This window comes from Symphalangus syndactylus, chromosome 4 (assembly GCF_028878055.3).
Source record: "Symphalangus syndactylus isolate Jambi chromosome 4, NHGRI_mSymSyn1-v2.1_pri, whole genome shotgun sequence".
In the NCBI taxonomy this organism is placed as follows: Eukaryota; Metazoa; Chordata; class Mammalia; order Primates; family Hylobatidae; genus Symphalangus; species Symphalangus syndactylus.
The window spans coordinates 123,739,874-123,763,816 of NC_072426.2; the positions used below are offsets into that span (position 1 = coordinate 123,739,874).

The window sequence follows — 23,943 nt, forward strand, 5'->3', positions numbered from 1 at the left end:
CTGTAAAAAAGCATAGTACATATTCACACACAAAGTAACTTTTAAAATCATAGCAAGATAAGAATCAGAAGTTGATACATGCAAGTATATTTTAAAAGCTACAAATGCATACATGTTTTTTAAATGTCCTTCTACTAAATTTACTTTCTATAATTAAAAAAAATAGCCAAGCCTAAAATCAGGAGGATAGTTACTACTACTAATTAAACTTAAAAAAAATTCCTAGGTGTTTTGAAAATAGTTCCTATGTAAATTCACAGTAGATATTCCCTACTCTAAACCTACCTCAGTTTGTACACCCAGCACCAAACGAATACAAAGCATTATGGGATAAAATTAATAATGCTATGCAAATAAAACAACTCATTTATAAATAATAATAAATAGTCACTCCACATCACAGTAACTTAGCATGATTAGAGAATAAATACTTAACTTTGAGAAGGATTACTGACTGGCAGTGTGTTGCTGGTATATGTCAGGATTATTCATCACCCTGACAGTAATATTAACCACAATCCATTTCAGTTGCTTCAGTTTATCATTTTCTGACCAATGTTAAAAAACAATGTCATTGGAGGCTGCTTGCATTAAGTGTAGAATTAACGTCTGTTAGAGTCATTCAAAAACTTCTATTAGAAGATAACTTCTACAGAAAACCAAATCTGCTATACAGAGTACTAATGCTTAAAAGATGTAAGTTTAGAAACACAGCCACACAAAATAAATAGACTAATTCTGTTTTAAAAAGAAAACTTCAACAAATCCTGTAAATGCCTTATAACATCCAAATACATACATATTCCTTAAGTATATATGCTTCCACTTTCCTGAACTTAGTATTAAATTCTACATAAAGAGTTGCACAGACACATTTTAAACTAACATGCCACATTGAACAAGTAATAATTCAATTTAAAAAGGTCAGTGTACCCATGAAAAATTTTCTTTAGGGTTATATAAATTAAATAGCTACACAGTTTGCTACCTAGGATCCTCAAAATTAAGTAATCTGCTAAAGGTCCCTCTACTTATAAATGGTAACAGGAATATACAACTCTATCTAAATCCAAAGATTCCCTGCTCTGGTCTAATTTTATCTTTCCAGGCTGTTTTCTCCACATCATGTTGATATTCCTTTTAGAAGATATCTGCACTTACAACTCTTCTATTAATTTTTATACTGCTCTTTCTTGTTTTATGATTATTCACTTTCCATAGCATAATTTTCTTGTTCTATTAATGCAATAGTTTCCTTTTATCTGAAAATATTTATTCTGGTTTTTTGTGTTTTTTTTTTTAAACACTTCTACTTCATAAATTGCCTCTTTCTTCTGGTTCTGTTTTGATTTTCTATTTGCTTTGGTCTTTGTCATCTTTCACATTAGAGGTTGTCTTTAAATGTTTGCTAATACTTGGCTGCACCTCCATTTTTAAGAATGAGACACTGAAGAGCTGATTGAAGCATATAGACCATAAGTAGTGATGTGAACTGGTAGACTTCACTGAAGGGAAATCAAGTGGGCTCGAAGTAGAATCCCTAAATGTTTTATTTTTTTAGGTGTTTTCTTTTGAGCCAGTGAATATGTCCAAAGAGTAATACAATCTTCTGTCTTATGGGGTGGGGATGGTATAAGCTTAGCTGCCACAGTTCTAATAGCATGACAGCAGAAGGGGTCTAGGGGCTTTCACGACTTAGTACTTAAAGCTTTCAGTTATAATCCTCCTGTTTTCCATCCTTTACCTTAAACCTTCCTTCTGGTGTGCTTGGTGTTCTCATATCAGAAACTTGTCTGGTACAATTTCTCCAAAAAAGTCTATCTCTTGCTTTTTGACAATACAGAGGGAAGAGTAGTTGGATTTTGGAATGAAGCAGATATACAGCAGGTATTGAATTTAAAATGTTCTTTCAGATTATACCTAAAGTCTACCAGTTGACTGACAGACAGATTTGAGATCAAATCCTGAGCTTACCACTTGGAAAATGTGTGACCTCCCAGAATTCTTTAACCTCACTAAATCTTAGTTTCCTTATCTGTAAAATAAAGATACTAACACATTCCTTACAGGGTTATTGAGGGAATTAAACAAAACAGCATATGTAAAATGCTTGTCATAGTGGAAAGCACCTATTAGGGCTTCCCTCACAATCCTACAAATACATTGGGAACTCTCCCCATATCATTTTTATGCTTATTAGACTGCAAACTTTCCAAGGCCAGACAATGTCATTTATATCATAATCTCTAAAATCAATGTGGCATACAACAGCATCCACGTTTGATGCCAAGATTAAAATATTTTAACATATTATGTCAGCCAATAAAACATATCCAAAACATAATCAAGTATGGGGTAATTTTTAGTTTCTTTCTCTGCATTTATATTTTATTTCAACAATTTAAGATCTATTATTTACTGTTGTAGTATCATAAGATGTGTTTCTTTTTGTAAGCTTGAATTCCTTTGGCTTCACTGAAGCCCAATAAATAGAAAAACGAAGTAAAAGCCATAACACCTAACAAGTTTAAACAATATTCTCCCTAACCCCAAGAGTGTTCTTTTCCCTCTGTGACATCTAGATGGTATATTGATTCCCGGTGTATCTGTTACAGAGCAGACTAAAAGGACTGGCATTCATCAGAAACAGCACTTAAAACTTAAAGAGATAAAGAAGTGCTGTCTGATCAACAACAGTTAAATGTCGGTAGTCAATTCCAGGTCAAGATGCATGCTGTATATTAAATGTGTGTGTTAAAGAGAAATATCTCACATATAAAAATATACATCCAAATGGTAGGAGATAAATGAAGGAGAGAAAAAAAATCACTTGCTTTTCCTGAAAGAGAGAGCGAGAAACAGAAACATATACTAAGCACAAACAGGAGCAACACAGCAATGAATAAATTCACTATGGTTCTGTCACTCAGTTCTCTTCGGTTTTGTCAGAATCTACTCTTTAGCACTATTTGGATCCAAACTAGGGCAATGTAAACTGCTAAGTTAACAGAGTGTGAATAGTCTAGCATTGTAACATAGGTTTAAAAACAAAACGAAACAAAACAAACATGATTTCTTAGAGCTTAGATAAAAATTTAAAATTCAGTTTTAGTCAATTTTCCTCTGATTCCTATGTTGCAAGATAGGAACCAGGAGATCATGGTGCAGGTTCATTTTCTTCTACTCTTTATTTTCCTGTTTCTGCACTATGGACCAAAATAACAGCTCATTTTGTGGTTACAATCTAAAGATGAAAAACGGATTTTTCTTTACCTTGTTCCTCAAGCTCCCTATTTTCCTTCATTTTAAAAATGTGAGTTGTAATTATTAAAAAGTAAGTTATTTGCTTTATCTTGGCCATTCCTGTTTCTCCCAAATCTTCAGCTTATTCTTTTACTAGGATAGTAATGACTTCATTTTATTCTTTCATATCTTCAGAAACTAGCAGTCCATGGCATATTACAGTACTCAATTAACAACCAATAAATGAATGAACAAATGAATAAGCAGTAACACTAGGGATCCTCTAGTTTTAACCAAATATTCAGCTTTTTTTGTAAAATGGGTTTAATCAAAAAAGCCTGGAGCATAACCTGGAATAAAGACGACAAGAGTAGGGCAATTTGAAAAGAAAAAAAGCTTTCCTTTTTCAAGCAATAGCATGTTGCTTGCATGTACTAGGTACTTCAGCATGAGAAGTGAAAGGCAACTTGATAAATAACATTAAAATAGACCCAGCAACTGGTGCCAAAAGTGGAAGGCAGTATTAGCATATTACAGAGTTTCTCAAACTTTCTGGGCCAAAGCTCACATTAAGAAATATGTTACTTTAAAAAACACACATGTACATACACTCAAACAAATTGAGCAGAAGATTTATACAATATGCACAGTGATGTTTTCTTTTTTATGTTATGCTACGGTATCCCATTCATTTTTTAAAAAAGCAATAGTGAGCTACAAGTTGAAAACTTAGTGTTCAAATTCTGATTCTACCTATGTGCAACTTGACCACATGGTGCATTAGTTTCTGCCTCTGTAAAAAACAATAATGATGTTACCTACTTAAAGGGATTTTGTGAAGGTTAAAGGAATTACCACACACAAAACACTTAGACAAAAGCCTGGCATATAGTAAATGCTCAATAAATATTAGCTAACAACAATAATAAAGTGGATGCTCCTGTCTTGTGAATTTCATAGCCAAGATAATTGGGTTTTCATTGGCAAATGGAATAGTTATCAATTGCATTTCAATCCAAGAACATACTGGTTTTTTTAAAAGGTACCCAGATTACTGTACAAATACATATTATATATTCTAAAATAACTACACTGGTCAACTAGAAGAAAAATGATTGCCTCAGATTGTCTTGGTTTCCCTCTCTCAGAAAATTTGTTTTACACAATCACTTTCCAAAGTAAAGAAAAAATAATAAATCACAGGTACAAAGGAAATCATCCTAATCTACAAAGGAAGCCCTGGTACTGAAAAACTCAGCCATCATAATTTATTTTTATGGTATGACATTTTGTAAATATATTCCTGCGCCGATTATAATTTCTTATAAAGAAATGTCAAAAAGAAAATGTTGAATCTTATCTCTTCCAAGGAGGTTGTCAAAGTATAAAATCAATGTATGTTTATAAAATATGGATTAATGTCACTCCAAATTCTATGCATGGTTAGATCTGTCTTCTCATCAGTCAGAATTTCAGACTACTGATGAAATAACTGGGAAAGTAGAAGGAAAAGAAATCAACCTCAAAATTGATTCCCATTTTTTTCAGCTTTGAAAGAATAAATTAAACCATTTTATGCTAAATGAGGACTTTTGCAATACAAGAAAAGATTTAATTTTCACCAGTCTTTCAGAATAAAATAGATTTGATCTTCTCAATGTACTTACAATACTAATTTGGAATGATTATAAAGAGATATTGCACATGGAATAAAAGCTTATACATTTAAAAAGACATTTTTTACGTTGCTCCATTCAGACATTTTTTTTCTTAAAAGAAGATCAGAAAAATAATACAGAAGAAAGGATGCTGGTTACATTAATTCAGCTTCAGAAAGAAAATTCCCAGTGCAACATGGAAGAGATTACCACATAAAATTGTAGCTTTCTATCAAAGCTACTAAAAGTCCTCTGAAAAACAGCTTTGGGGAAATTAAATAGATAAAAATATGCATAAATAATTCAATACATTTTAAAGCCAGTCAGGCTATATTATCCACTTAAGAACAGAGATAAGATCTGTTTGTATCCTACATTAAGCTATGCATACAATGTTTTCTAAGATTTCACAAGTTTATTTCAACAAACAGTAATGTTTACAAAATGTATACTATGGGACAAATTTTAATACAATTCTATTATAATCATTATTTGTACAGACAGAGCTCATTTATATATGAGATGTATTCTTGAAAATGTGTGTATAAACAAATATTTGAAAATAGAATCATACTGTAAACATTTTAGCAAGCCTTAATACTAAAAGGAATGAGATACTTTTACTAAGTAAACAATCACCACTATTTTATATGTGCAAAGTACAACTTTCAAATATCTGATGTGCCTGATTATTTCACTAAATGCAGCTGATTCCAAACTCACTTATTTCATCAATATTTAATGAAAGCAATTAGTACTAGTAGAATTCCATTGTCATGAACCTGAATGACTTTTGTAGCATTCACACTACCATTGGTTTATAGGAAAAGAAACATTAGTTGTAAGGCAGTAGAATGTTAGGGCTCCTCTCTTCTCCCCAGACCTACTAATTACACTACTGTTCACTATTCAACTGTGTGCCCTTCAGTTCTTGTTGAAAGCACTTTTTATAACTATTCCTTCCTCAGCCAAAAGGGCAAATATTTCACAAAATTTCTAAAAAATATAAAAATGAATGCCATTACAATTGAAGTCACAAAATTACACAAATGACATTTCTTATGTCTTTGTTTAGTGGATGTGGACATATTTGGATAGAGGTTAATGAAAGCAACAGTTTTGTTTTGTTTTGCAGCAACCCCTTTTTTATTTTTAATGTAGCAAAATGAAAAAGCAAAATTACTATTGATCATCTAGTGGGGCATAAGGTAACCTTATTTCTCATATCCTGAAGAAAAGGCATTAGTTAAAATAATATTTTACCCACCCAACAAAAGTATTTCACAAGTTCCTTAGGTACAGCTGTAATACACAAATAAAATTTGATTTTAATAAAGGATTCTGTTTAGCTGGCCACTAATCTACAATAGCATTTTTCTGATATAATTTCAATGAATATTCATAATAAAAATCATACAGCCTACATAATAAAATTGTTCTGGAGACTTCTTTCTGGTCATTTAACGTTTTTAGTAGAATAGATAACAAAGATGAGGGGTAGAGAATGGAGGCAGTTGGTAAAAAAGGATGGTGTTAGGACGAGGTAAAAGCGTTATGAGAACTTTTGCAAAGGTGCAAAGATGGAGGAAGAGAAAAACATATTCTAAAAAAAAAAAACAAACAAAAAAATAACCTCCCACTTGTCATCATTAGGTGCTGTTTCATCAAGATTGAATCATGAGTCCAGGCCACGATCCATCTTAGTACTCATCACATCTTAAAGAGATTTCTAAAAACCCATCTAAAGCACAAAAAATATCTGAATAAGCTATGTGCTGAAATAGAAGTCCAAACTGATGGATTCAGCCCTGAAACAGAAGGCAAGGCGATACTTCTAGGACTCTAGAACACATATTCATATATATGTCATTCATTTTGTGAAGCAAATTTTATATTCTAACAAATTCAACCCCCAAAAAGGATATTCTTACTTTTGGAAACACAAAATTCAAACCATGGAGAGAGATTAGGGTATAATAGCCTGAGGATTAAAGAGCTGCCCAGTTTTTATTATTGACCTACTGCATGGCTCATTACACAAGTCAAACTAATACATTCCTCATTTATTAGACTACAGAGCTCTATAGATTCCATAATACTATGGGGTCTTAGAACAAATATGATACCGATGTGTAAGGCCTTCCTTTTCTTTTCAATTTTTTTTAAACCAACCATTTATCATTCCTCATGGTCAATGGGTCAATCGAGAAATTCTGCTGAGCTGGGCCAGGCTTTGTTGCTCTTAGTTGGACTCCTTCATATGTTTGTGGTCAGCTGGCAGGTCAGCTGAGGACTAGCTTGTTAAGGATGGCCTAAGCTGTCACAGCTCAAGTGTCCTCCATGTGTCAGTCACATCCCACCAGCAGGTTAACTTGGGAATGTTTAGGGCATATTCTCAAAGTGATCACAGAGAAGCAAGAACAGAAACACACAGGCACTTTTTCAAATTGTTTCTAGTTTGCTAACTTTTTTGTTTCTTGCTGGTTTCTCTTTTATTAATGGTGGCAAAATATATATAACATAAACGTACAGTTCAGTAGTATTAAATACATTCACATTGTTGAAAAATCATCACCACTATCCATCTTGAGAACTTTTTTCAACTTGCAATCCTGAAACTCTATACCTATTATATTAAACACTAACTCCTCATTCTCTCCCTCACCCCAGGCCCTGGCAACCAGTATTCTACTTTTTGTCTCTATAAATTTCACAACTCTAAGTACCTCATATGAATGGAATCATACAGTATTTGCCCTTTTGTGACTGGCTTATTTCACCTAGCATAACATCCTCAAGGGTTATTCATGTTGTAGCATATGTCAGAGCTTCCTTCCTTTTTAAGGCTGAATAAATATTACATTGTATGTATATACCATATTTTGTTTACCCATTTATCTGTTGATGGACATTTGGGTTGTTTCTATCTCTTAGCTGTTGTGTGTCACGCTGCTACAAATATGAACATGGGTGTAAAATTATCTGTTCTTATCCCTACTTTCAATTCTTTTTAATTTTTTGAGAAACTACCATACTGTTTGACATATAAGCTGCACTATCATACATTCCCACCAGCATGCACAAGGGTTCCAATTTTCCACATCCGTGCCAACACTTGTGATTTTCTGGGTTTGTTTTCATTAACAATCTTCCTAATGGTTGTGAAGTGGTATCTTATTGTGATTTTGATTTACATTTCTCTAATAATTAGTCATGTTCATTTCCATCTCATTGGCCACTTGTATATCCTCTTTGGAGAAATGTCTATCGGGTTCTTTACCCATTTTTGAATGTTGCTGAGTTTTAAGAGTCTCTACATATTCTTGATATTAATCCCTTATTAGACATGTGATCCACGAATAAGGCTTTCCTCTGAAAATTAAAGCTCCCTTTTAGAGTTCAGTAAGTAGATATAGAAACTGGTACAATTTCTTAGCTCTAAGCACTGTACCAGGCACAAGAGATACAGAAATTAACAAAACAAAATCTTTGTATTCAATGATTTTGATTAATAGAGAATACAGAGAAGAAAATGTTAAAATTATAATAAATTATGAAATGTGTGATAACAAGTATATGGAAAGTACCCTGGGAGTTCAAATTTCTAGATAAAGAGAAGAGCAACAGCAAAAGCACAAGAGGTGAACATGAGGCATTACAGGATCAGATGATACAGCAAAGATGGGGACAGAGACAGAAGATGTGGTAATAAAACAGACAATGGCTAGATCCTAAACACTATTGTTTGTCATGAGGAAAATGTTAACCTTCGTTTTGACATCACCGGTAACTATTGTGATTGTCTGAACTGTGTGAAGATCCTATCCTGTGGATAGAGAGTAGGAATTACTCCTGAACATCTTCCTGGAATGAGTAAATAAGAGAACACACTCAGAGTCCCTGAGCTCTAAGTAAAGGACACTGGATATGTTGAGTGAACTTGTACTTCTCATGCTGGGATCTGCAGACACTGGGCAATGATCCTCTGACTGAGACTGTGAATCACTGAGAGCCTTGCATTTCTGCTATGATTGGGTATTCAGTGGAACTCTATATAAACACTTACCTGTGGCCTAAGATGGGTTTAGAAGAGTTAAGGGAAAGGACTATGTATACCCTTGAAAAAAGTTAGTACTAACAGCAAGAAATCTGGTGTTTTGAGAATGTAAGAGTGACGTACAGGAACAAAGAACCAACACTGGGTCAGGGTACAGACAGTGAAGAAGCAACAAAGAGTCTCCAGGTCAAAGATGTAGAAGACATAAACATTTGTTAGCTGTTCCTAGAAATTACTAAGGAAAGAAGCTTTAGGAAAAAGACTGGATATTCTACTCACCTAAAAAATGAGGGTAGAGACTTTGTACTCAGACATTAAAGGAAATACAATTCTGAATATAAATTGGAGGAATCAGTTTGAACTCATAATGTATTTCATCCTAAATTTTTTCCTAGCACCCTCTAAAAAAGGGATAGAAATAATGACAAATTCAGTAGCAATAAGCAGAATAGACAAAACTGTGATCTCCAGATCTTAATTCCCACTAGAAGAGGTCCCACCCGGGCTCCTCAAAGAAATAGATGATTCTGTATCCGGGCCAGAAAATGTAAGGGTTAAGACTAGAATGCCTTGTCATACCAGAGAGCATGAAAGTTATCAAAGACTACAAACAGTGTCAAAATGTCCCAGAAATAACTTCAAGAAGCTCCCCCTGGTCAAAGAAAGAACAACTGAATATCAGTAAATAACTGCAATGGATTGGAACATCAGATACATTTAAATCTATGAGTTCATAAAGATACTTTTTTAATAGTTGGGTACCACTGGAGAATGCTAGGAATCAACTCAATATTTTGAAAACTGTTACGTAAATTAACAGAAAAGAGAAAGAATTAAACTTCTATACTGTCTTTTCTCTGCAATGTACCACTGGATACCCCAGTAGTAGAAGAGAGGAAGTGTCTCTTTATAGAATGAGTCCCATAAATAAGTGAAATAAAAGTGATATTTTAAATACCACAATTTTGCAATGCTTACTAAATTAATGAATCCATGCACTGAATATCAGTGCTAACATCACAAAAGAGAAATAGTGTTTGTCATGCACACTAAATTTTTCCATTTGAAAATATGTTTAAGAGATAATTATATTAAAGGTAGGACTATATTTGAAAAAATTTTTTAAGTTAAGTAAAATAACTAAAGACAATCCAATTTATTTTTATATGCAAGACAATTATATTTCAGATGATTACTGAGAAATTACCTTGGACAAATCTCTGAAGTTGGTGGGCAAGGTAAGATCCAGTTCTTCCGATTCATAATTAGTGATGACCCAAGGAAACACTGGATACTGATTTAAGTCATTATAACTCCGTCCTGATAGGGAAAAAAGTTACTTGTAATTTATAGTTTTAAAAGTGAAATAAACAGATTCAGTAATATAATTTACTAAAAATAAGATTAACAATTTTTGATTGCCAGACATCGTTCTCAGTATCCATACTTTATCTCATTTAATCCTCACAACAATCCTATGAAATTGTATCATCTCCATTTCACAGATGAAAAAATAGAGTCACAAAAGGTTAGGTAACTTGCCCCAAATCACACAGCTAGTAATGGTCAAACCATATTCAAATCCAGATTTTCTGGTCCTAAGTTTGTGTTCTTTTAAACTACATTCGACAATTTTTTTATCACTTGAAAGCCTGCCCCAAATAAAATACTCTTTTTTTAAGACTTTAAAAAGCTATTTGTAATTCTCACTGTTTTTCAAAACAAGAATCCTTTCTCTGCCATTAATAATCAACCAACTAAGCAATCAAGTCTAAATGACTTAACCCTGGTGGACATTCACCGGTCATCTATAAAATGAGGGCATTGTACTAAATAATTCTGAAATTTCCGTGGTAGTTTTCAAATCCTATAATCCTCTGAAAATAATGAGCAGTATTATCAATGTTGCTTCCTTACATGCCCAAATGTGGCCACATGCTCTTCTATACCTCTTTCTAACGACATTTTCAATGACATATTTAGATTTATTAAAAATACAAATTACAGCAAAAGAGGAGGTAGTCCTTCTACATATGTACAGCAGTTTTTTGGATATTACCTTTTTAGGGAGGTAGCATAGTGGATGAGATCATTGTTTCTGGAATCAAAATGCTGGTGTTTGAATCCCAGTTCCTATTTACTAGACTATCCATATTTTTAGTTAGATTTAACATGAACAGACTTTTATGGCGAACATATAAGAGAGACAAGTATATTAATATTGTCTGAATTCCTTTCTTATTATATATGCTATCATTTCCATTCCTTTTTCTTTCTCAAATATATACTGATGTCATATCAATATGTAGCTGAATATTAAAGTAGTTCTCTGCACATACTCTTGGTATCGAAGCCTTTTTTATGGTCTGATGTTTTTAACTTTTTATTTTACTCTATTCATCTTAGGCTTGAGGCCTATTAGGGTAACAGAGTTCATTTTTGGCTGGCCTGGAACAGTCTTATAAAACATTATAACAATGACATTTTTAATTCATAGGTCATTAATGTCACTATATATTTCTATCAATAATTTTAATTTCTCCATAAAAAAAAACATAGCAGCAGAAAAAAAATTTTATGCTCCCCCACTTCCTTCTCCTTCTGATTTAAATGTTGGTAAACAGTAAAATCATCTTGTCCCATCTACTTAAATAATCAGAAATAATTTTTCATTGTACCTAAAAAATGAAGAGTATGTACCTGCTCAGTGATTAGACTTAATTAAGTTAAACTCAATACACAGTTATTGAATATCAACTGATGGCCATTTGGGAAATGCATCATGATATCATGAGAATCTATATGCGGCACAAATAATAACGTAAAAGAAATCTTAAGTGAGACTTAACTCCACCCTCTAATGCACATTTAAAAAATCTAAAGCAAATGATTGAGTCTATATTTATAAAACATATACAGGGAATATACTGAAAAGACACTGCAGGCACAATAAAAGCTATTTGAGAACACATCATTTCATAAATGTTGCTCCATAATCATAACTGTGCATTCAACATGGGTTAATTGATTTACTACATGCAAAATATGTCCATTAAACTTGTTATGTAAGTTTCCTCTCACTACTTAAAAATTCTTTTAGTCACTAGTTCTATAATTTCTACTAAATTCAACATAACCATTGACATTTTCTTCATCCCTTTTCCTCAGCTGACTGTGAGATAAACTTCTAATAAAATTTAGAACTTTGAATGTGAGCTCCTCAACTTTCAATTCTTTGCAACATCCCCTCACTCTTTCCCATTTCTCTAACAGGGTCTTTTCTTTGCTAAGACTAATTGCTTCACCTGAGCTCTCAAACTTGTCTCCCTCATAACTTGAATTGTTACTTTTCTTCTCTCCTCCTCTTTCATCATTTCTCCTCTCTGCCCCAACCCATCCTCTCTTTAATAACACATTTAAAATAACCATAATTGGCCGGGCGTGGTGGCTCATGCCTGTAATCCCAGCACTTTGGGAGGTGGAGGCGGGCAGATAACCTGAGGTCACGAGTTCAAGACCAGCCTGGCCAACATGGTGAAACCCCGTCTCTACTAAAAATACAAAAATTAGCCAGGTGTGGTGGCAGGAGCCTAAAATCCCAGCTACTTGGGAGGCTGAGGCAGGAGAATCGCTTGAACCTGGGAGGCGGAGGTTGCAGTGAGCCGAGATTGTGCCACTGCACTCCAGCCTGGGGGAAGAGGAGAGAAACTCTGTCTCAAAAAAATAAAAAAGATCTGTAATTACATCTACAGTTAACTATTTCATTTCAAACTATTCATTCTGAAGTCTCCCTCTCCACTCTGTAACATTTAACACAGGTGAAAATGCCTTCCTCCCTTTCACCTTGCCTCTCAAGACATCTGACTTACCTCAGTTCTCCTACTATATTTGCACATTCTAGGATCACTCATTCCTTTTTGTCCTTTACTAACTTTCCTTCTTTCTTCTCATATGCAAGAGAATTTCCCTGTCTTATCTCACTGCTTTCTGTATTATCTTCCTTGCTGATCTCACATCTCTCGGTAATTTCCTCTCTATGCAGATGAAATCCAATGTCCTAGTTCTAAGTTCTGAATATCCTCCTTGCCCTATACTTCCAAAAACTCTTTCTGATACCTTAACTTGAAAGTCTGCTGGCACAGTAAAATCATCGTCTTTCCCTAGATCAAATTTTCTGACTTCTTTTTCCATTAATCGCACCACCATTTCCCCACTAACGCAGGCCAGAAGCCTGGAAGTCTTTTCAGATACTTTCTTCTCATTTACCACCTACATTCAGTCAGCTGCGTATCAAATGGTTGGTGCCTTGTGAATTCTTATAGAATTTGTTCCTTCTTTTTTAATTCCCGCTGATATCTAATGGAAGCCCTCATTACTACACACACACACACACACACACACACACACACACACACAAAATTACTTCCTAACTTTACTTTCTGCCTAGTCTCTATCCACCCAAATTTATCTTACATACACAGCCTCCAAGTTAATTTTGGATGCAGCTCTAATATCACTTAGGTGCTCAAAAACTTTCAAAAGTTGCCCAATGAACTGACTGCTAACTCTTCAAACTGACAAGAAAATCGTTCTTCACATTAACATTCTTATTTTTTCCCATTATATCTTTATGAATATATACTTCATGCACACAAAAATATACAGTATATAAATAGATATACAAACTACACCATTCATTGCTCTCTAGGTATACTTTATATTTTCCCGTCTTTGTATGTCTGCTTATGCTTTCAGTCTTACATGGAATGACATCTAACATTCCAACCACCTCCTCTGCTAGTCAGATAGTATCCATCCTTATACAACCATTGAAACCTTATTTTCTCCTTACTCCCACCAACTGGGTGAATATAATTTCCCTCTCTCCCTGTCCTTTTAATCACCACAGTACTTTGAATTTTTTACTGAATCTATATCCCCTTGTTCTAGAATCATGTAAACATTCATATTTGTACTTAAAATGACTTCTATGAGAGTAAGCAACATACCTTATTCTCTTTGTATATCCTTTGTAGTATTCTAGTAGCAATAATGGCAATAAAACAAGCTAGTTATACCACTACTTAAAATAATCTAACAATTGAAATTAATAATTTATTGTCTAAAATAAATCAAAACATGGAATTAGGTTACCTGCTATTGTGTTAAGAAACATCAAGTACTCAAAATTAGAAATCTCTCTGTGTTGCCATCGCTGGGTCATATTAGAAGCCTTAAAAAGCTGACGTGGACTAGCTAATGAAATACGTCTGCAAGAAAAAGAATTCAATGTGATATGATTAATTATATCACAATAATAAATCATGAATTATCTGTGCTTATTCATTCATAATAATATCTATAATTCTGAAAAGTTCTATTCATGTTAGACTAATGAACACTAGAGAGGTTTCAATCTACAATTCATGGTTAAACAAATGATTTAGACTAGCCACAGACCTATTATACATGTTCTATTCATTCAGGTAAGCTGTCATTACAGTGCCATTATAATGTACAGGTTCAATAAAAGTTGATTAATAACAGTATAATTAATAATTCACTGCTTTACTGATATAAAAAAGAAGAAATTATAGTAGCTGGGAAGTGCATAGAAAATTCTATTCACGTCTTTATTAATTGTAAAAGTTATCTTAAATGAACACATTTTTACATTATAAATTTAAATATATTTGCATACACTTTGTATCAAAGAGAAGGGAGATTCTAAACTATTTAGGCATCTGTTCATGGGGTAAAGAGTAATTTTTTTAATATAGCTTAATAGAAGACAAATTTTCCTGTGGCCTCCTAATGAAATGTAAACATCAGTGAATAGAACTGATCAATACAAAGGGTAGTGAGAAACAGATGGCAGAATTAGTTATTACATTCAAAGCCTAGAATCTCAGAGAAATATGCTGTCACAGTTCTTCCTACCACAAAAAACAAGGTAATTATTTTGTAACAGGTTCACTGAAGTATAATTTTCATGCCATAAAATTTATTCAATTTGTACAATTCAGTAATTTTTTAAAAATATTTCAAAAGTTGTGCAATTATCACAATTCACTTTAGAACATTTTCTTCATCTCTTCTCGGCCTTTTGGCTAAAATCAAGTGTAGAACATTTTCATCACCACAAAAATTTGCCTTGTACCTATTTACAGATAATCTTCATTCCTATCCCCACCTACAGGCAACTAGCAATCTACTCTGTGTCTCTAGTAAACCCACCTTTTCTAGACATTTCAGATCAATGGAATCATACATTAGTATGTAGTCTTTTGTGTCAGGTTTCTTTCACTAAACATAATGTCTTTGAGGTTTATCAATATGGTAGCATGTATCCATAGTTCATTCCTTCTTATTGCTGACTGGTATCCCACTGTATATAGAATACAGCACATTTTATCTAGTTGATGGACATTTAACAGTTTTTGCTATTATAAATAATGCTACCATAAACATTCATGTATATATCTTTATATGAAAATATGTTTTGATTTCTTTTGGGTAGATTCCTAAGAGTGGAATTGCTAGGTTGTATGTTGAGTTTATCTTTAATTTTTTGAGAAACCGCCAAATTGTTTTCCAAGGTGGCTATACCACTATATGTTCCGATCAATAATGTATAAATTCATCTCCACATCCTTGCCGATACTTGCTCTCGTGTGTATTTTGATTATGACCATTCTAGTTAGTGTAAAATAGTAGTTTTAATGTATGTTGTTGAGCATCTTTTCATGTGCTTATTGGTCATTTGTATATCTTCTCTGGTGAAATGACTAATCAAATCTTTTACTCATTTATTGAACTGTTTGCATTTTATCACTGAGTTGTTAGAATTCTATATACATTCTGAATACAAGTCTGCGATAGTTAATTTTACGTGTCAGCTTGACTGGATTAAGTGACCTTAGAGAGCTGGTAAAACATGATTTCTGGGTATATCTGTGATGGCATTTCCAGAGAGATTACTACTTGAACCAGTGGGCTTAGTAATGCAGATTGCTCTCTCCAGTGTGGTGAGCATCATCTAGTCGATTGAGAACTGAATACAAGGAGAAGGAGAAAGGGTGAATTCCCTCTCCTGCTCAAGCTGGGAATCTATATTCTCCTCCTCTCTTGGTTCTCTGGCCTTCACTTCTTACCCCATCCCTCTCTCCTTAGACCTTTGAGCCTTGGGCTCAGTCATGGGCTCCCCAGGCCTTCAAATTAGGATTGAATTACACCACTGGCTTTCCTGGGTCTCCAGATGTAGATGGCGTATCACGGGATTTCTCAGTCTCCATGGTCATATGAGCCAATTCCCATAATAAATCTCCTCTTACATATCCATACATATCCTATTGGTTTTGTTTCTCTGGAGAATGCAGACTAATAAAAAGTGCTTTATCAGACACATGATATACAAATGTTTTATCAGTCTGTGGCTTATCTCTTCATTTACTTAGTGGTCAATTTTGAAACACAAAAGTTTTACATTTTGGTTGAGTCCAATTTTTCAAATTTTTCTTTTGTGGATTATGCTTTTAGTGTCACATCTGAGAACTGTTTGCCTTTCCCAACATCAGAAAGTTTTTCTCCTATGTTTTCTTTCCGACATTTTATAGTTTTAGTTCTCACATATAGGCCTATAATATATTTTGAGTTAATTTTTTTGACTGGTATGTGGTAAGCCTCAAAATTTTCTTGTATGTAAACATCCAATTTTGTCCACCAATTGTTTAAAGCCTATCTTTTCCTCACTGAATTGTGTTGGCACCTTTGCTGCAAAACAATTGACCACAAATGCAAGGATTTATTTCTGTATTGTCAATTCTCTTCCTTTAATTTATATGCCTATCTTTGTACAATTACCACAATTGAGGACTGAGTACAATGAAAATGAGGAAGGGTGAATTCCCTCAGTATCTTGATAACTGTGGCTCTACAATAAGTTTTGAAATCAAGGTACGTCTTCCAATTTTGTTCTTATATTTCAAAATTGTTTCGGCTATTCTAGGTCCATTGCATTTCAACTTCCCAATTTCTCCAAAAAAGTCTATCAGGAATTTGATAGAGATTATACTGAATTTACAGATCTAGGGAAAACTACCCTATTAATTATATTGAATCTTCTGATCCATGAACATGGAATGTCTCCGTTTATTAAGGTCTATTTTTAATTTCTCTTAAAAATGTTTTATACTTTTCATTGTACAAATCTTACACTTCTGTGATCTGTAAAGAGGGCTACTTTCTTCATTCCCAGTGCAGATATCTTTAATTTCACCCTTCCTTCCTCTCTTTCTTCCTTGTTGCACAAGCTAACATCTCCAGTGTAACACTGAATATAAGTGGTAAAAATGGGAGGACATTTTTACCCTCCTAAACTTACAGCGAAAGTATTCAGTCTTTCAACATTAAGTATGATGTACGTATTGGGAGTTTTTTGGTAGACGATTTTTGTCAGTTTGTGGAAATTTCTTTAGTTGAAAGTTAGTCGAGAGTTTTTAATCGTGAACGTGTTGAATTTTGTCAAATGCCTTTTTCTGAAATGATAGTAAGCTTTTTCTCCTTTATAAATACTGGTGTACGACATAAATTGATTTTCAGATTTAAATTAACTGGCATTCCAGTGATAAAACCCACATGAACATTTTATAAATCCTTTTTATATACTGCTGAATTTGGTTTCCTAAATTTTGTTTTAAAAAATTGTGTCTGTGTTCAGGAGGGAAATTGGCCTATAGCATTTTTCTTGTTAGTTTTCCTGTAATGTCTTTGTCTGGCAGTGGTATTGGGGTGACTGACCTTATAGAATGAGTTGCAAGTGTTTCCTCCCTCCTATATTCTGCATGAGTATGTGAAAGATTTATATCATTTCTAGTTTAAATATTTTATTGCATTAGCCAGTAAAGACAACTGGGTCTGGGCTTTTCTTTATGGAAAGATTTTTAAATTAATAATTCATTTTCTTTATGTGTTATAGGTCTATTCAGATTTCCAATTTCTTCTTGAGCCAGTTTTGGCAATTCTGTTTTTCTAAGAATTTGTCCATATCATTTAAGTATCTAATTTGTTGGTATGAAGTTGTTCGTGATATTCCTTTCTACTCCTTTTAATTTCTGTAGGCTCAAGCTGGGCTTGGTGGTTCACACCTGTAATCCCAGCACTTTAGAAGGTTGATGCGGGAGGATCACTTGAGCCCGAGTTCAAGGCCAGCCTGAGCAACATAGGAAGACCCTATCTCTACAAAAAAAAAAAAATCAAAATATTAGCCAGACATGCTGGCATGTGCCTATAGTCTCAGCTACTCAGGAGGCTGAGATGGGAGGGTGGCTTGAGCCCAGGAGTTTGAGGCTGCAGTGAGCTATAATTGTGCCAACTGCACTCCAGCCAGGGCAACAGAGCAAGATCCTGTCTCTACAAAAAAAAAAAGAAAAAGAAACAGGAAAAAAGCAAAAAGATTCTATATGCTCAATAGTCATGTCTCTACTTTCACTTCTAATTTAAGTAATTTGTATCATCTTTCATGGTTAGGTTAAAGTCTGTCAATTTTACTGATCTTTGCAAAGAATCAACTTTTGTTTCATTGATCTTCAGTGTTTTTGCTTTATGTTTCATTGATTTTTGTTATAATCTTCATTATTCATTTTTTTCTACTTGCTTTCCATTTAGTTTGCTCTCCTCTACTATCTAACAGTAGAAACATGGTTATTGATTTGAGGAATTTATTTCAAATATGGGTGTTTAAAGCTGTAAATTTTCACTTAATACTACTTTAGATGCATCTCATAAATTTTGATATGTTATACCTCTGTTGGATATAAGCATCCAAATTAGTATGCTTCTCAGTCCCTGGGAGGAAGAGTTGCTGGCCACAGAAGTAACCAAAAGCACTAATAGCTACATGGCAGAGACATGGCAGAATGTGTGAGGACAAAAAGAAAGCCCCCAAACCCAGGCACTCTCTAGGTTCTGGGAGGTATATAGAGGAGGAAATGGTGCAGACCACAGAGCATGGAATAAAAAAAATTGAAGACCCCTCCACCACCACCACTCTAGCTACACAGCCTAAGCTCACTCCCTTCTCTGTACTTCTCTAAGCTTCTAACTGCAAAATAACATATCTCCTGGTAGCTGTTATAATCCCTGATATACATGTATTAAACTCCTTGATCGAGACCACGGTGAAACCCCGTCTCTACTAAAAATACAAAAAAATAGCCGGGCGTGGTGGCGGGCGCCTGTAGTCCCAGCTACTCGGGGGGCTGAGGCAGGAGAATGGCGTGAACCCAGGAGGCGGAGCTTGCAGTGAGCAGAGATCGCGCCACTGCACTCCAGCCTGGGTGACAGAGCGAGACTCCGTCTCAAAAAATAAAAAAAATAAACTCCTTGGTTAGTGCTCCTATAGAAAAAAGTAAATGCCTGAAAACAAGTGATAGGGTTGGGCAAAACTTGCAGTGAAACAGAAAAACTAAAATAAAACTATTGTTGGTGGCACCTTTGGGCTGACTCAATATATTTTTGTTATGGCTTAAAACTGGTATCTGTGTGTATATGCTTGTACTGTAAGTGCTCCTGGGTGTCAGAAAGAATACTCCAGATAAAGAACCACCACAGGTAGAAAACTGATAACAGGACTAATTCTCTTGCTGATTGCCATTAGTGGTGAGTCAGGATTTAGCACAATAGTCTCTACCCTCTCACATCCTACTGGCTGACAAGTCAGAACATTTGGTCTTAATGGCCCTGACTTGTAGTGTTATCACAACTAAACCAAAAGGAGTAGCTCATAAACGCCAACAAAATTCAGGGTCCTGCTTGCCATGTAAAGCTTCTTGATATTGTGTGGGCAAATTCACAACATTCAATCCTCTGGAGGTCAAAAGCTGCCGTTGCTAAATGTGATGGACAGTTTTCAGTCTATGTCTTAACTGATTTTTCATCAGATATTTTCATGTTTAAAAACTACCATCCCTTGGTGATATGGTTTGGATTTGTGTCCCCACCCAAATATCATGTCAAATTGTGTATTAGTCCACTCTCACACACACTGTTCTATAAAGAACACACGCAGTTCTTTATAGAACTGCCTAAGACTGGGTAATTTACTAAGAAAAGAAGTTTAACTGACTTATAGTTCCACATGGCTGGAGAGGCCTCAGGAAACTACAGTCATGGTGGAAGGCAAAGAAGGAAGCACCTTCTTCACAAGGCAGCAGTGGGGGTGGGAGAACCAAGAAAAAATTAAACCATCAGATCTCGTGAGAACTCACTCACTATCATGAGAACAGCATGGGGGAAACTGCCTCCATGATCCAATCAGGTCCTCTGTTGACATGTGGGGATTATAATTTGAGATGAGATTTGAGTGGGGACACAGAGAAAAACCATATCAAATTGTAGCCCCCAGTGTTGGAGGTGGGGCCTGGTGGGAGGTGATTATATCATGGGGTAAATTTCCCCCTTGCAGTTTTCATGACAGTGAGTGAGTTTTCACAAGATCTGGTTGTTGAAGAGTGTGTGACACCCACCACCCCACCCTGCTTCTTCCTCATGCTCCTGCCATATAAGATATGTCTGCTTCCCCTTCACCTTCTACCATGATTGTAAGTTTCCTGAGGCCTCTCAAGCCATGCTTCCTTATAGCCTGAGGAAACATGAGCCAATTAAACCCCCTTTCTTTATAAATTACCCCGTTTCAGGTATTTCTTTATAGAGGTACGAGAACAGACTAATATACTTGGCATCATATTTTCCTGGATTTCCTGTCTTTTGAGCCACTCCTGTTTTTGCTCTTAGTGTTGTTGTTTTTGGGAGGGCAGGGATGTCCTGTTTCCCTTACCTAACCTTTACATGTTGAGGTTTTCTGGATGTAGCCCTAGTTCCTCTTGGCATTCTACAATCTCTCCCCAGATGAACTCATTCCCTCTCATGTCTTCAAATTTCATCTACATGGTAGTGATTCTCAATTACTAGGCCTTCCTTTTGAGCTCTCAGCATACCTCCTTATATCTAGCTTCCTATTCAACATTTCAATCTGGATGTCTCTCAGGGGTTCTAATTTCAAGGACCTAAAATTAAACTCATTTTCTGTCCATCCACCTCCTCCCCACAACCCCGGCCATGGGGATGGAAGGATGTTTATACAAATACTGTTTGTCCATTATTCCTAATCCCAGTAAATGCCACTGAGTAGCTCAAGCTGAGACTTGAGTATTGACTAAACATATTGAATATCTCCCTTTGTCATCACCCCCCAAATCTCTGAGTCTTATAAATTATATTTCTTAAAAATCTCTAAACGAATGTCTCTCTTCAGCTACATTATCAACATCACATATCATCCGGATGTCTTCAGTAGGCTCCGGTCTTATATAAGTAACACCCTCTTCCTAATATCACTAAGTTCCAGTGATACTTGCTTTCCAACATTTCTTAGAACACTATAAGCTCCCTGCCTTGCTTCAGGGCCTTTGACATACTGTGCCTTTGTTCAAAGAATACCTGGTTGTATTTCTTCAAATCAAAACTTAAAAGTCACGTAGGAAGATATTCCTGGTTATCTTATCCAAAGCCATCCATCTCTACTCCACTAATCACTACTACAACACTCTAATTATATCCTTCCTGTCACTTATCACAGCTATTTAGTTTACATATTTGTTTTAAAAATGTATGGGTAAAATGGTTTCTATCTTGTACACAGCTGAGTGCTTGATACATTGTAAGTGAAAATCTATTTAAGAAACTGATTAATAAATTAAGACTTATAGGCAGGGCATGGTGGCTCATGCCTATAATCCCAGCACTTTAGGAGGCTGAGGTGGCAGGATCACTTTAGCCCAGGACTTTGAGGTCAGCCTGGACAATGGAGCAAGACGGCATCTCTTAAAAAAAAAAAAAAAAAAAAATTAGCCAGCCATGGTATCATGTGCTTATAGTCCCAGCTACTGGGAAGCTGAGGTGAGGGAATCGCTTGAGCCCAGCAGATTGAGCTGCCGTGATTGTACCACTGCACTCCAGCACCCCAGCCTGGGTGACATAGCAAGACCCTGCCTTTAAAAAGAAAAAAAAAGGGGGCCATGCGTGGTGGCTCACGCTTGTAATCCCAGCACTTTGGCAGGCTGAGGCGGGTGGATCACGAGTTCGAGACCACAGTGAAACCCCGTCTCTACTAAAAAATACAAAAAATTAGCCGGGCGTGGTGGCGGGCGCCTGTAGTCCCAGCTACTTGGAGAGGCTGAGGCAGGAGAATGGCGTGAACCCGGGAGGCGGAGCCTGCAGTGAGCCGAGATTGCGCCACTGCACTCCAGCCTGGGCGACAGAGCGAGACTCCGTCTCAAAAAAAAAAAAAAAAAAAAAAAAGGACATCTAGCTTTAACTGTGGGAGAACATTACAAAACATTCCCAAGTATGAAAACATATACTAGGTGTGATAAACAAAACTTTTCTAAAATAAAGAGATAATTTGTAGAAAAAGACTTTTTAACTAATATAAGGAAATCTACTATGCTCCTCTGGGCTGCTTCTTCCTGAACTCTGAAATCCTCATTAAATTATAAAAATTATCTAATCAAAAGCATTACCAGTATTGTAAGGCAACATGGCTTATAATCCAGAAGGACCACTTTATTTGCCCCATTTACATAAAAGTTGTGACCTGTGGTGGTTTTGAAATATATCCTCAAGAGGTGGAGCTTAATTCCCCTCCCCTGGAGTTTGGGCTGTATTTAGTGACCCACTTGTAAATGAATATAATGTAGCAGAAATGATGGTGTATAACTATCAAGAGTAAGTAATTTTAAAAAACTGGGGCTTCTGCTTCATTCTCTCTTGGATCACTTGCTCTGCAGGAAGCCAGCTCCCATGTCATGTAACACTCCAGTAGCAGATGGAAAAACCGACTCGGTAAGGAACTGAGGCCTACTGCTAAGGAGCACATGAGAGATTCCTTTGACAGCCATCCAGCCACAGGCTGGCTGTAGCTACTACTAACATCCTAGCTGATGTTTGTGCATTCTATCGCAATTGCATTTGTAATAGGATACTATCTTAAAATTTAAAAATAAACACTGATCAAAAGTAGCTCAAATCAATACCAAATTAGGTATGCTAAAAGTAAACTGTAGGTTTCCACCACTAATATGTTTCAATCAATAGAAAAATCCCAGTGCTCACTCTTTCCAGTTCTTAAATTAGTTAACTAAATTGTATTGATGATGAATCAATACCTACTATGAAAGGAAATAATTAGTAATTATGCTATTTCAATGTAGTCCCAGCACACAGGAGAAAGATGCATACGCCTACACTCTCCCAATACCCTATACCATGAGAGGTATTTTGCCATTTTAACATTTCTCTCAGAGACTTATTAGGTTACTTTCAACTGTATAAATACTAGTTATTAAGTCCATACATTCAAATACAAAACTAATATGTGAATTCTGATTTACCAGAGGCTACACATACAGGTTTTAATTAAATATAGTTACAAAATCCTTAATCTATAGATTTAATATTTATATTAAATAAAAATTATATGATGTAATAGAGCAAAATCCAATCATTTTTATCAAAATGATTAAAAGTTTCAATCAGATTTATCATGTGTATATTAAATAATGCTATAGTACATACTAAAATGATTGTAATAAACTTTTTTAAAAAAGCATCACATGTACAGATGTAATAAGCACTTTTGGCTTAGGTATTTTTAAATATGCTTAGAAAGCTTATCTTTCAATAATTGTGATTGGAATATAATTAATTTTTTTTATTTATTTAAACAGTTTTACATAGATGTAATAATTGTACATATGGTGTACACAGCCATGTGATATACATAAGACACAGTGATCAGATCAGGTAATTAGGACATCCATTATCTAAAACATTTATCATTTACTTGTCAAATCCTCCTCCTAGCTATTTGAAACTATGTATTACTGCTAACTCTAGTCATCCTACAGTGTTATATAGAACTTTAGA

The 23,943-nt window shown here is 35.0% G+C and overlaps 1 protein-coding gene across 6 annotated transcripts in view; it reads right to left on the minus strand.

Moving 5' to 3' along the window:
* LRBA (LPS responsive beige-like anchor protein) overlaps nt 1–23,943 on the minus strand; it is a 786,161-nt gene that overhangs the window by 202,377 nt on the left and 559,841 nt on the right. For all 6 annotated transcript variants that reach the window (XM_055276087.2, XM_063638262.1, XM_055276088.2 and 3 more), the window contains 2 exons: nt 14,113–14,228; nt 10,166–10,278 (listed from right to left, as the gene is read on the minus strand). In XM_055276087.2, the coding sequence (XP_055132062.1) occupies nt 10,166–10,278; nt 14,113–14,228 (229 nt within the window). The remainder of the gene's footprint in view (nt 1–10,165; nt 10,279–14,112; nt 14,229–23,943) is intronic.